Below are 15,415 nucleotides of genomic sequence, written 5' to 3'. Positions count from 1 at the left end.
GAGGGATCAAACCCAGGGCCTCAGGCATGCAAGGCAAGCGCTCTACCACTGAGCCACCTTCCCAGTTCCAAGTGCTACTCTTAGAGGAACAACAAAAGAGAGAGCTGTCCATGAGAGGAGACATATGTTTTAAATGTCCTTTTTTTTAAACCACACTGGCATTGACAATTACTTCTAACACATTCTAATTACTTTCTGTTGAAAAATATTTACCACCCCCAAATGAACACACCGAATGCAATCGATAATAAAGACTCACCACTACTGGAAGCATCATTGAGGTTCAGCAGTCCTCCTCCTAGCCCTCTGTAACTATGGTAACTGTACGTCCCATTTCCATTGATGTACAACACCTCCTGTGAGCCTGGAACAGTGGATGTTGAGTAAGTAGCCTGCGTGGTCTCTGACTTACACTGTTTGTCAGCTGGTGCAGATTCATCCTGCAATGACAGACAGCATTCCATTATTTATCTTATCACTATGTGATTTCACCGTCAAAAGGATTATTTTATTGTCATTTATACCTCTGCATTGAATAAGAGAACTCTAAACAGTGAATTTTAAGTGAACACATACATATGCATACTTTCCAGACCTTGGCTAAAAACTAAGAAAAAAAAGCAAAATAACACTGTGTACAGAGTGTAGGTGAACAATTGATTAGTTCCAACTGAATATAAAGTCACATCAAGAGAGTTATTCACAGTAGCCAAGACATCTGAGCAACCTATCTATTAGTAGAGCAATGATAGAGGGAACATGGTGCATACACACAAAAGAATAGTACGCAGTCATGCTATACTATGGAAGAAATTTCAGAACATTATACTAAGTGACATAGGCTGTCATCAAGAAGCAAAGGCTGTGCAGGAGTGATACTCACTAGAACTATTTTGAAAATGAACTCACCTTGTGCATAGGGATAGGAGGGAAAAACTGGGTGAAATCAAGGGAAAGAGTGACAGTGTCCAAAAAGAAATGAATTCATTGCCTGACGTATACAACTGTAACTCCTCTGAATTACAGTTTATAATAACACCTTTATAATAACAGTTAAAAATAACTTTCAAAAAGCAAAGATTGCAGGGCTGGGAATGTGGCTTTAGTGGTAGAGTGCTTGCCTGAAGCCCTGAGTTCAATTCCTCAGTACTACATAAACAAAAAGGCCAGAAGTGGTGTTATGGCTCAAGTGGTAGTGTGTGAGTCTTGAGCAAAAGAAGCTCAGGGACAGGGTCAAGGCCCCGAGTTCAAGCCCCAGGACTGGTAAAAATTAAAAACAAAGCAAAGTTTGTATGATTCTATTTCTATATATTATATATACTAGATTATCTGAAACATAGCATGTGGTTTCCAATGCTGATGTGGGAAAGATGAGTATCTTGGGTATAGCATCTCACTCATGTGTGGCAATGGGAAATTGTCACAGAAATTTTCTGTATAACAATTGGCATGTAGTTGCATTGTACTCTTGGAAATTGTTGAGATGCTAAATTTTATGCTGAAAATACACTTTTATGAAACAGATTAGGTTTTAAAATTGCATGAAGAGAAATTTCCAGGGGAAGAAATACTTAACAAAATTTAAGTTCTTTGAAACATTTATTTATTTTTTGTAAGTTTTCTTTATTGTGAAAATACCATTCAGAGGGGATACAATAACATGAGCAAGGTAATGAGTATATTGCTTCTGAAGCATTGCTGTCTCCTCCTTAGCTTCCCCTTACCATCCTTACCCTCCCATCCCTTCTACCCCTGCCAAAGTTGTAAAATTCGATTTTCGACATAACGTCTGTACATCTCATTGTTGCAATGGGTCCACCTGTATCCCTATTTAAACAATTTGTTTTTTCCCTTCCCCTCCACAAATTATACCAACATCAAATACAGTGAAAACAGGGGTTATACCATGGGGGAGGGCCATACAAAGCAAAAGAAATCATCTTATAAATATGTTAGAAACAATAGCAAGAAAGAAAAACCATTTGAGTCCTTATCTTGGGGTTCATTTTGCCTAACATCAACTTATCTGACCATTTCTGCCTGTCTCAGACATATACTTTTGCTTTCTAATCTCTGCCTCCACATAGTTTCCATTAACAGGCACATGTCAACCTATCCAATCCTTTGAAGTTCTTATATTTTGAACACTATCTATATTCATGAAACAAATTACTTTCACATGTTTTGGTGCCCCCAATTTTTAGAAAACAGGAAACAAAATAGGAAATAAATATACTCTATGAAGCCAGAATATTGCAAAATATTTTTCACTTCCTGAAAAACAGCACCAGGATTAACAGCATCACCGTGGTGATTTTGTTCTTGGTTCTCTGATGGATTCAACTCTAAGTGCCCCATTCAAGGCTCACCATTTCACTCAGGTGTAGCCAATAGACAGGTAATCTTTTTTGGGGGGGGTTCTGGTCATGGGGTCTGAACTCTGGGCCTGGGCATGGTCCCTCAGCTGTTCAGCTCAAGGCTAGTGCTCTACCATTTTGAGCCACAGCGCCACTTCCAGCTTTTTTTTCTTTTTGCTTATGTGGTGCTGAGGAATCGAACCCAGGGCCTCATGCATGCAAGGCAAGCACTCTACCACTGAGCTACCTTCCCAGCCCCTAGACAGGTAATCTTTAGCTTTTGTCTCTTCATTTCTAATAAGATTATGAAAGAACAAATACTCAGATTTTTAAAAAAAATCTGGAACTTGATGACATGCAAATCTAAAGGTTAGAGACAATTATACGCACAGCAAATACATTACAATAGAAATTTATTTGCCAAATATTGCCCTCTGAAACAATTAGGATGCATCTGAAATTTATATAATGCAAATACAAACAGAACTGAGTTGACATATGAACTAAAAACTCTGATTACACAATAAAATCTTGCCATTTAAACCATAGAATTCACTTGTTGGATGCATTACTACAGGATCACATTTCCATGGAAGAAACTGTCTTACAGAGGAACCAGCTAAAGAAAAATATGCTGAAAATGACAATTCTACTGTGCTGAACTAAACTTGATAGGTTTTTATTATTATTTTAATATATTTTAAATTTAAAATATACTTTTATTATTTTTAATTCTGGAAGCTTTTTTTCCTTCATATATACCTTAAGAAGGAAACTTTTAAATTCTTCTTTGCTATAAAAGAGGATATAGAGTCTATCAAAATGACCTCTGGCCACGGAGACTTTTAGATATATTTGTTTGCTTTGAGATTTTTGGATGTTAAGACAGCATTTACTACCTTTTAGCAAAAGAGCTTCAATAATGTAGTTATAGAAATCCAGTGTTGCTGGAGTGCATATTATAATCAGCAGGTCTAAGGTAAATAAATAATCATAGTAACTACCACTTTGCTGTGAATAAGTACTATGGACCAAGCAATAGTGGTGGTTCAGAAACATGGCAGCCAGTGCAGTGTGAAGCCAACCACTGTAAATGGAATCTTTTTTGTGTTTGCATATGATTTTACTAAATTGTATCTTATTATCACTGGAGAAAATAGAAAACAGTTAAACCAATGATGACCATATCTCATGCACTATAGTCTTTCATAGTAACAATACTCTTCCATGTGGAGTGCCAGACTTCCTCCCCAAAGCAATGAGAAGACTCAGGCATGGCTGACCATTTTCTAAAATGTGAGCTTAATGAACCTTACCTTTTACAAGGAAATTATCTCAAGTATTTTATTATAGTCATGTGAAGCTTGAAAAACTCACACGGGTTTGCTATGGAATATATATATATATATATATATATATATATCACAAAGTAGTAGATTATTAAGTTGGCCTCCATGGGTTTGCCTGCCTTTTAGGGAAAATGCCCCAGAGACTTCCTATGATTATGTATGAGGACATGTAGGTCTGTTTTAGGACAGCATCCTTCCTCTTTAAGCAGATTACCATCTTTGCTTTATTCAGCTTTGTATTCACCAAATCACTGCATCAAAAACATTATGGAAATTACCCTGCTGGGAAATATTCTATCTGCAAATACATTTAGCTATTAGAATTTTGAAAGTCAGCAATTTGGGGGTCTTGGGATAGGGCTCACCATGAACGTTTCCACCTCTCAAGGTCTGAAAATAACTTGGAAGAAATAATAAAACCTGAATTTATCTCTCAGTTTGAAAGTGTCAATAAAATACCTTCACAGAATAAGTTTTTATTGAGTAAGGGTGAAGACATTATCACTGCAATATTTTCTTCTTGATTATATCGAAGAATTAATTTGTATTATTAAATGTGTTATTTTAAAATTTTGAGTTGGTCTTTCATTATCAACTGTTATTCCAAATGAAAATAACAGCACTGAGCAGGCAGATAATTAATCCCATTAATAATCAAAGCAGACTTTACAGAGGTTATTTGTATTCAAAAAAGATTTGCATTATTAATGTTTTTGGCAGTCCACTATAGGTTGTGGGATACTTCCAATAAAATCTGATCTGTAATGTCCTTTGGGCAAAAGTTTAATACAACATTAATTCATACTTTTATTGTGAGTGATTATGATTATGGGTTTCAAAGAATAGTAACTTTCAATGACACAATATATGAATATTCTCCTGGGTGATATTTTGCCTGTGTAAGTATCTTTAATAGTTATTCATTTTCAACAATTTTATAGCCACCAGTTTGTCTATTGGATGGCTATAAAGTAGTTTGCAAAAAGAGCCTTTTTCGAATTGTAAATCTTTAATTCAAGCAAGTAAAATACATATTGTTCATCAACAAGAAAAATTAAAACTAAATCTGTATTCTAAATTTTATTGAAGTATTTCTAAATTTTAGAAAACTGCTTTAAAATAAGATAGGGACAATCATTGAATGACCATCAGCAGAGCATTAGGGACTGCTTAGTGCATTGTAGATACAGTTTCCTTTGAGTATAAAAAACATAAAACCAATTAAAAAATCTTTTGGGGATGACTTTTATTATTTAATTCTGGCCTTAGGTTCTGGAGTTAGCATGCAATTAAAATGGTAGAACACTGATTAGCAGATCCAAGGACTTGAGTTTCAAACCCTGTAATGTATAAGTGTTATACAAATATACACACATAGTATATACGTAATTATAAATTTTCACATATTAAAATGGGCTTACAGGAAGACAAATGTTGACCTACAGATGAGTAACAAGTCTGGAAAAGGCCTAGGATATGTCTTTCCTTACCCATAATACACTGAGAAACCTGGTTTTATACTCATTTTGGTTCTACTTTAGAAACTGGATAGAGACAAATAGCTGTTCTGAAGTTTGGTTCCCAGATGGAGCGATTTGATTCTCAGGAGTCATTTACTGAATGACTTCTTTGGACTTTTTTTTTTAACTTGTAATGGAACTGATTCTACTTAGCTTTTTGGCAGTCTGTTGACATGGAAATGTTTCATTAACTTTTGTGCATTACCTCAAGTCTTCTATTTTTTACACTTTGGATCCTCTACCACCTATCTATTAAATACTCTTTACATTCTCATTAAGCTTTTATTGTCTGTAAATACAGTCAGAAAACTCCAATCAAATAACTTTATATTTAATAATACACACATTTCATGCTTGCATTTAAAATTATAGTTGTATAGCCCTTTGGATTTTGCATGGCACTTATGCTTCAATATGGAATTACATTGGTAGAATATCATGTGATATGGTCAAGTAGAGTATTGATAAGCTTTTTAAAGGTGAAAAGCTTTGAGTAAAGCTACTAGGGTTTTCTTTTTTCCTACAAAACAGTATTTGGATAAAAAGCAAACTGAAATTTGCCAAAATTGTCTATAAGATAGTATTACTAGATTTCTCCTGTGATTCCGTATTTTTATTTTTTACTTTGACATTCTGGGAAGTAAACTCAGGACTGCTTTCTTATTTATCTTGTTTACTCAAGGTTGGTAATCTAACATGCGAGACACACCTCTAGCCCAGTATTTTCTGATTATTTTGGAGATGAGTCTAATGGGCTTTTCGGCCTAGGGTGGCTACAAAGTGCAGTTCTCTTGATCTCAGACTCCTGAGTAGCTAGGATTACAGAGGTAAGTCTTCAGGACGTGGATTGGAACATTTTCATTTAAAAAGTTTTAAATTTCCTCTGTTTCTTTGCTAATACAAATGGGGTGAGTAAGTGCAATTTATTACTTACCTAAGCCGTAGGAAAACATCAACCTTCTAAAAAGTCCTTTCCTTTTACTTGTTAGCAAGTGCTCTGATAGGAAGTACATATCTAAGTGTTCCCAGGAAAATTCATAGAGGTGAGAGACCCAGCACTCTTATTTAGAAGCCTTTCTTCCTAACAAAAATTGGTCTGCACTTCAAGCAAATGGATTTATTACTTGGGATAATAAAGAGGAGATTTTTCAGGACATCAATACAAGGCTCTCTCTCTCTCCCACCCCTCCCACTCCCATCCCTGCTCATGCAACCCATGAAGTGATTTCTTTGACACAATTAGGAGCATTCCTTATGGTTTTTCACGCATGCTAGCCACAAATGACTATGATCTCAAGTTGCAATTGTGCTCTCCAAGAGGCAGAAAGAGAAAATGGAAAGTCATGTTTTGACCAAATCTCCAGATAATGTAATGGCAAACATTGAAACAATGGAGGACTTACTATAAATGTTTCTCATGTAAACCCAAATCAGAAGTCTACACCAGAATCTGATCAAGTTCTTGGTAGACAAATGAGTAGTGAGTATTTTAACAGATTCTCCTACACAGCAATATTTACACACATGAGTGCAATATGCATAAATAACAAAGGTTTGATCTCATAAGGTAGAATCTTATAAACGAGCTAATGAACAACAGGGGCTGGAGTTGGCAAAGTGAAGAAACAGAGAACTGTGGATCAAAGTCATAAAATCTCAAATAGGCAAGAATAATAGTTTTGAGATCTTTTCAAATCAGTGTGACTATAATCCAAGTACCTCACACGTCAAAATAGTTAAGCTTAAACATCTCAAGTCCAAGTACCGCACACATCAAAATTATTAAGCTTAAACATCTCAACACAATAACTGACACATAAGTGATCATGGCTATATTAGCTAACTTGAGTGAACCATTCCATGCAATTCACATATATGAAAACATCATGATCTATCTTAAAAATATATTTCAGATATACTTTTGATAATTCTGGGATATATATTCATGAATAAATGTATTATGTAAGTATGATCTCTCAAAAATGTCAATAGTACATTACAAAATTGCATATAAATTTACAAATGAAATGTAAAAAACAAATTTGGGAACTATTAGTTTATAGGAACTTCAGGTTTAAATGTCACACTTTGCCCAATAACACTATGCATTAGTTAAGTGCTAGTGGCTAACACCTGTAATGCCTGCTACTTAGGAGGCTGAGACGTGAGGATTGTTACTGGAAGCCAGCCTATGTAAGAAAGTCCATGAGACTTTTATCTCCAATTAGCCACTAAAAAGCCAGAAGCGGATCTGTGGCTCAAGTGGTAGAAGACCAGCCTTGAGTGAAAAAGCTAAAGACAGTGCCACAGAACAAAAACAAAGCACCCTGAATTTAAAAAAAAAAAACTTTTCTCTGTCGGTTTTTACAACAAAAATATTTTTTGAATTATATTTAATTGTATTTGAGCAGTTGTACAAAGGAGTGGTCATTCAACACATCAGTTTCTAAGTACAATGCATCTTGAGTGATGTTTCTCCATATCATTCTCCCCTATCTAGCTCAACCCATGCATTCCAGATTATGACTCCATTCTCCCCTTCATCAAAAATGAATTTTTAAATGAGTATTTTTAGAATTTAAAACATGATTTCAAAACATCTAACAAAACACATTTTATGTGTTGTATCATAGTAATTTTTTGCCCCATAAAAGTCTTTCAATTTTGATAAAATAATACCACCTTGCTTTCTATAACATTATATCTTGATATATTTTAGGAATAAGAAATGATTTCTCCTAAACATATAATAATACATTTTTCCTTCTTCTTCCTTTACAGAGTCCACATAAGAAGACCACAAAACATCTGGAAAGCAATCTTTTATAATTGGGACCTGTTGATTAAACAATCTTTTCAAACTTTTTTTTTTTTTTTGCAATACTCCCTCAGATGTGAAAGTTGCATCACTTGACGTGGCAATTCTAACACAGGTGTGCTTTCACTGTGTCTTCACCGTGTCCACTCTACAATCTTCCCCAGACTTTACTCTGAAGCCCACAATTGAATTTCCTCATATTGTTACATTAAATTTAACATTTTGGTATTCAATTCATTTTTTCTTTCCTCCAGGCACCCCCTTTAAAAATTTCAAACTAAGAAATACTGCCTGTGCTATTATCAATGATTCTTGTTCTAGTTAATACATCACTTGCAACTGTTTTTCCTTCTCCTATACTGCTACCCAGAAACCCTAAGTCCTGTCAATACTGTCCTTGTCACATACTTGAGAAACACTCAGAAAGTCCTTGGCTTTTATTTCATTCTTCACATTTTTGTCCCTATCATCGCATGTATTTTATTAAAAATCACTTTTCATGTCAATTTCTCTTTAAGAATTATATATATATATATATATATAATTGTAAAGATACTGTACAGAGGGGTTACAGTTACATGATTAAGGTAATGAGTCCATTTCCTATCGAGCATTGTTACCTCTTCCTTTGTTTTTCCCCTACCATCCCTTCCCTTTTGAGTCTTCTTTTGTCCTAGAGGACAAAGTTCTCAGAGTAAAAATGTTCTGCAAGATGTCTGTTATTTCCCTTCTGCTCTTCCCACTCCAGTCATATCATGAACTAAAAGAAATCTTAACAATTTCATTTTCTGGCCATATAAATGCACCCTTACGTAGAAGGTTTATCATCAATTAAAATTGTTGTAGCCTCTGATGTCAGCTTGCAATTTACTTTTTGAATATGATTTACAAAAAGTGAATATATGTATCTAATGTTGAGTAACAAATGTACCTTTACATTTTTAGTACTTAAAAAATGTTTAAGTATACATCTCATTGTTAAAATGGGTCAATCTGTACCCCTATTTAAACAATTTGTTTTTTTCCCTTCCCCTCCCCAAACTACACCAACATCAAATACAGTGAAAACAGGCGTTATATGAAAAAGAACTTCACAATTTAGGTGAGTGTGGTGGGGGTGGGGAGTATAGGTGAAGAGGTGGGAGGGAAGGAATGGTAGGGGAAAAACAAAAGAGGAGCCAACAATGCTGGATAAGAAATGTACTCATTACTTTGCTCATGTAACTGTAACCCCTCTGTACAGTATTTTCACAATAAAAACAATTAAAATTTTTTTAAAAATAAAATAAATGTTAAAGTGTAAAATCTAAAAATATTATGTTGATAAATCAGACTTGCCAATGGTTTTAAACAAAAGTAAAACTAAAGAAAATATATTTCTATCTATCATCTGTCTCTTTAATAAATAAATTGCAGATTAATTGACCATATATTCCTCCTGAAATCTGTAATCTATCCTCAAAAACCCTTACATCAACAAGCAGAACATATTTATTAGAAATTGTGCAATCTTATCTCCAGTATGTAATTAAAAATGCAAGAAGGTAAAATAGCAAAAGATATTCTAGCAAACAACAAGAACTTATCTGGTATATTAATTAGGTCTTTGGTTCTGGATTGCTATGTTAAAAGTCTTGACAACAAATATATACAAATGGAAAAAAAACTCAAAAGCGTTCCAATACAATTATGTCATAAAATCATTTTAGAATTTCTCCTAAAAGAAGTATCTCAAAGTATTTAAAAGTAATACTGATCGAATTCTGTTAGCTTAAACATACTAAAGTTGTAACTGAAATTTTACATGTAGGATAATCTTACCAGACACGCAGAAAAGGTCAAAAGCTATGTACATATGACCATATAAGATGATGGTAAGCAAAATGAACATCAAGATAGGGACACAAGAGATTTTTTTCTTTGTCTCTGTTGATCTTTATATACTATGTGATTTTTTGTTTCTTTTGTATATTCTTCCCCCATGGTATAACATGTATTTGATTCTGGTGTCCTGCATCTTGTATATATATTTTTCTAATTTGGGGAGGGGACGGGAAATAACAAAATGCTGAAACAAGGATTCAGGTTGACCCATTGTAACAATGTGACATACAAGACAGTATGTTGAAAATGAACTTTACAAATTGGGCAGGGGTGGGAGAAGGTATTGGGGAGGGAAGGGTAGGGGAAAAACAAAAGAGGGGGTAACAATGCCTCATTGCCTTATTCATGTAACTGACACCCCTCTGTACAGTATCTTTACCATAAAAATATTAAAAAAGAAATTTAGCACAATTTTTGTGTTAATTTTTGAAAAACATACTGGAAAATTTTAAAGCAACTAACCATAAGCTAGTACATAAAAACCTATTGACATGGCAATATCCAGAAAACAAGATGAACAGTTCGGGTGCCTATCTGAAGAATAATGTTACCCTGGGAGAAAATGGAGCATATTTTATAAATTAATCAGCTCTATGATACATGAATAGGACTATACAGATTTATATATTTTATGTTCTATATATTTTATATTATATGTATGTATATCTATATTAAGCACATATACATATATGGTTTATTCTTTATTGGCATAAATTATTGGACAATGTTGGAATAAAATCAGATAATAATGCTGTTTTTTGTGGTAATGTAGTTCAAATAAAAAAATGTATGACATTTTAAAAGATAAATTAAGAAAACAAATTGACTTTTTTCCCTTCGTATTTCTAAAAGCACAAGATGAGGCTATTTTAAAACTGGGGCTAGATTTATGGTCACAAAATGGTTATATGACCCTAAAGCAACAAAACTCTGGCCAAGTACTTTAAAAGTGCACTATCAGATACGATTTATTGGCCACAGAAATCACTAAGTATGATGCTGGGAATTCTCATTACTGACTGACTTAAGAAAATTAAGCTCAGTTGGGAGGCAGATATTTGAAAAATACTATGAACCTTCTGCAAAATAAAATCTCGACACAATAGAAATTAGTCATCTTTTCACATTTCTTTTATAGCAGGTAGAAAAACTTGACTAATGATGCTATTTCAATACTGATGCTGGAAAGTAATCATAGATGGTCTCAAAATTAGAACCAGGTGTGCCAACATGGTTGAATAAGCAGAATAAAAAATAATCCTTTCTTAGTGTCAGTTGGCATAATGGATTCCTTCATAGCTTCTTTCAATAAACGTTATGACCAATCATATAGTACACATAATTCCTTTGGGACTGTATCTGGAAAGAGTCATATAATTGAGATCTTTCTTCTTACATGTTGCAATGAAAGCTTATAGGTTATTATAATTTAATTTAAGCTGGGTGCAAAAATTGCCCATCCATTTTGGCACTTCAAGTATATTAATTATGAAATTGTCAAACTAAGGTAATTAGAAAAGACATCAATGTGGTGATGTTTGAATCACTGAGTGATAATGGTTTTATATTAATGTGAAATTAGACTTTGAAAAGAACATGCATGAGCTGACATGAAATGATCTAAGAATAAATAATCCAGTGATGAATTTAAAATACATCACTTAAGCTTGAATATATGCGAATGCTCTGTTTACACATAAATAACTAGGATGCTTTTTTGTAATGTTTCCTTCCTTAATAACAATGTTTTGGCAACTTATAAGTTATTTAGGCTTGGAAAATGATTTTTTCCAGTTTGGCTGTGGGCATTGGGCATATGAATATCACTATTAGAAGAAGCATCACTATTTCTGCTATTTATCAGAAGATACATAGCATTATTGGCATACTTCTTCATTTATCAGACATAATGTTTACAGTTTTACTTCCAGTTACACTGAAAATCCAGCTTGTTCAAAACAGTAATTAATATTAGGTGTTAAAATATACAAATGTAAAACAAATATTCTTGAACAGTATTTGAATTTGTAAAGCAGTATTTCATATCTCTTAAGATTCTGTGACAATACATATGGTGACAATAATTTTTGTAGGAAATTTATACCCAAATCTGTATTTGCTTCTAGTTGATTTTTTTATGAAACTTCTGCAAAGTCAAACATGTATGTATATGAGTTCCCCTCCCAAATCTCAATCAAATATGAAGACCTTCCCCCAAGCCCATATTTTCATATCCTACTGGATATTATATTTCTTCTTACTCAGTAGGTCCAAAACTATGTACTTATCTTCTCCCTCTCTTCCTCTTCCAGCCATCATTTTCTCTGCTTTCTGAATTCTTGATCTTGGTTCATGATACCTGTGTCTAACCAGTCTCCTGTGCTAGAAAGATGCCATATCTAACACAGCCCATTTCATTATCTCATGTCTACAAGCCAGGAAGAGGCCTTTTACAATCTAAATCTTGGTGTAAGTAAAAACTTTAAACCATGTTCAATGAATACTTTCTATTTACTACGCCAACCATTTAACTAGGTGTTGCGTATATACCAGCAGATAAAAGAGACAAGACCCTTGCCCTTACAGAACAATAGGATTATGGGGGAAGAAACACTTACACAATACAGGTACATCTACAACGAACAGAATACATTGCATACTTGATATAAAACTTTTTTCATGCTGGGTGTGGTGGCTCAAACCATTATTCATAGCTTCTTGGAGAGTAGAGAATGGGAAATCACAGTAGGAAGTCCTAAATATCTGGGAGATACCATTTCAACTAAAGGTCTGACACTATGTCCAGTGCTTTACATACCAACCTACTTGGCAAGAACAATGGCTGAGCACAGCTGTCATCCTAGTGACTGAAGGAAGCATATATAGGAGAACAGAGTTTCAGCCCAGTCCAGGCCTACAGTAAGGTCCTATCTTGAAAAATAACCAATGCAAAAAGGCCACAAAAATAAAGAGAAACAAAAAAGTGGAAGATAGCTTTACTTAGAATACTAGAGCCCTTGCCTTGAGTTCATTTTTCTAGCACCATGAAACAAAACACAACAAAAAAATTAAAACTACCCAATAGTTATTTTTAATATAAAACCATGTGCCAATAGACAATTAGATTTCAAATTAAAAATAGCCTATTGTTTTCCTAGTACATGGAAGATCACATAATGGATGCTAATAGGGTTTGATAGATGTACCTAAGAGTAAGCATATTTTTTAGCCATTATCTTGTGGTGTTGTTTTAATTTTTAAAGTTTACTAAGAGCCTTAAATGACTACTTCAATTCCAAACATGTTTTAGTCACTCAGAAGGGAGTTCTTGTATCGTAATATAGCATTTAAAATGAAATTAAACAAGACAAAAAGTAATGGAACTACATAGAATCCATCTGCCTTTATTCTGTATTATCTTTACTTGAGAACTTTCCTTTGATAGGATTTGTTTGTTTGTGTCAACCCACACATTGTACAAGCTGCTGGATGTGCTGATAAGCCTTTTTTTCATTTCAGCATCAAACTCACAAGGAATTTAATATATTTTTTTAATTTCTAAGAGTCTGAATTATACAAATGAACTACAACTTGTCTGTCTACTCCTTGCTTTTTATGTACTCTTGCAAAGGCATAACAGGGCACATCTCCGTGTGTAGACTGAATGAATAAGGTATTCATTCTGGAGTGCAGTACAATTCTGGGACCAACCCTCTAACCTTTCTGATGCATAGCATTAGGCTGAAGAAAGGACACTGTTTTGTCAAAAAAAATCATGTAAACAGGGTTTTCTTAATGTCTGTAATAATCTGTTTTCACTGTGTTTGATTCTCGTGCCCTGCATCTTGTTTATACATTTTTCTAATTTGGGGAAGGGAAGGGAAATAAGAAAATGCTGAAACAAGGATACAGGTTGACTCATTGTAACAATGAGATGTACAAGACACTATGTTGAAAATGAACTTTACAACTTCAGGGGGGAGGAAAGAGGGGTTGGGGAGGTGGGGCAGCCAGGGACAGTAGGGGAAAAACAAAGGAGGGCGTAACAATGCTTGATAGGAAATGTACTTATTGGCCTACTCGTGTAACTGTTACCCCTCTGAACAATATCTTTATGATAAAATATATTAAAATTTTTCAAGTATTGTAGAGATAAACAAAAAAATAATAATAGAGTATAATATGAACATCTCAAACATTATATGAAGCAAAGAAAACATAAGAAAAATTAAAGGTCACTGATTAACATTTGTCTTTTCCTTTTGAGTTCTATGATTCCTTCCTCAACCAATTTAAATTCATTTTATGAATTATGCATTATTAGGATGTGTCATTCTAGATATTCTTCATTGTAAATGATTTCTTTGGTTGCCTTTTAATAAATATCTCATAATTGTATCACAAAGATTCTAGCCCTGATTTTCAGCCAAACAAATCTTTTGTACATTCAAACATGTATCATATTTACTTTTTCCTTTTTTCTGATTCATAAGTACAGTGCAGGGCATCGGTGGTTCATGTCTGTAATCCTAGCTACTCAGGAGGCTGAGATCTGAGGATCATGGTTCAAAGCCAGACTGGGCAAGAAAGTCTGTGAGACTCTTATCTCCAATTAGCCACCAGAAAACCAGAAGTAGTACTGTGGCTCAAGTAGTAGAATGCTCACCTTCAGCTGAAGAACTCAGAGACAGTGCCTAGGCCCAGAGTTCAAGCCCCATGACAACAAAAACAAAATTATGCCTCACGACACAAAAACAAAATTATAAGTACTGTGTTCCTCTGATTTCAATATACTAAGAAATGAATGGTTTTCTTAATTGCTTTTATGTTATCTTTGTTCTTTTCAGAATGTTGAAGCAATTTTTTCTCGCCTTGTTGAAGCAAGGTACATTGGGGTAGGATCAAGGGGAGAGGGGCAGACAAATGATTTAAAATAACTAGAATTTAGAGCTATATTTTAAAATAACTAAAGTAAGAATGAAAGTGCTCCTAATGTTTGAAGAGATGCAAATGTTTATTAAACTGAGCTAAACATTATACATTATGCATCTATTTAACTATCACATTGTGCTCCATAAATCTGTACAAAAATTATGTTAATACTAATGAACAAAGATAAGATTTGATGAAGAAATGAGTTATGACATCACAGGATGTTGGATGGGTGAATGTTTTCAGTAGTAGTAATGACAGGAACTGAGGAAATTTATACACAGGATGAATTGTGACCTCTCAAGAAAATATATTAAAGTCTTAATGCCTTGTACTTGGAAATCTTTCTTATTGGGAAATAGAGTCTTTGCAGATAACATCTGCCTAATGATGACTATATTACCTCTTTTCTTGGATGGGTTAGGTACCACTGCAACGTGACTGTATCCTTGCAAGAAGAGAAAATATACAGACACAGGGAAGATAGGAACATATAGCCTTCTACATCAATGCTAAAATCAGGCTAATGAAATAGAAATAATATTATTAAAATGC

General features: G+C 34.0%; 1 protein-coding gene across 6 annotated transcripts in view; it reads right to left on the bottom strand.

Annotated features, from left to right (window-relative positions):
* The window catches only part of Nol4 (nucleolar protein 4), a 275,830-nt gene that overhangs the window by 25,212 nt on the left and 235,203 nt on the right, over positions 1-15,415 (bottom strand). For all 6 annotated transcript variants that reach the window (XM_013014852.1, XM_013014853.1, XM_013014854.1 and 3 more), the window contains one exon: positions 260-440. In XM_013014852.1, the coding sequence (XP_012870306.1) occupies positions 260-440 (181 nt within the window). The remainder of the gene's footprint in view (positions 1-259; positions 441-15,415) is intronic.

This window comes from Dipodomys ordii, unplaced genomic scaffold (assembly GCF_000151885.1).
Source record: "Dipodomys ordii isolate 6190 unplaced genomic scaffold, Dord_2.0 Scaffold25, whole genome shotgun sequence".
In the NCBI taxonomy this organism is placed as follows: Eukaryota; Metazoa; Chordata; class Mammalia; order Rodentia; family Heteromyidae; genus Dipodomys; species Dipodomys ordii.
This window is presented reverse-complemented; position numbering and strand designations above follow the sequence as displayed.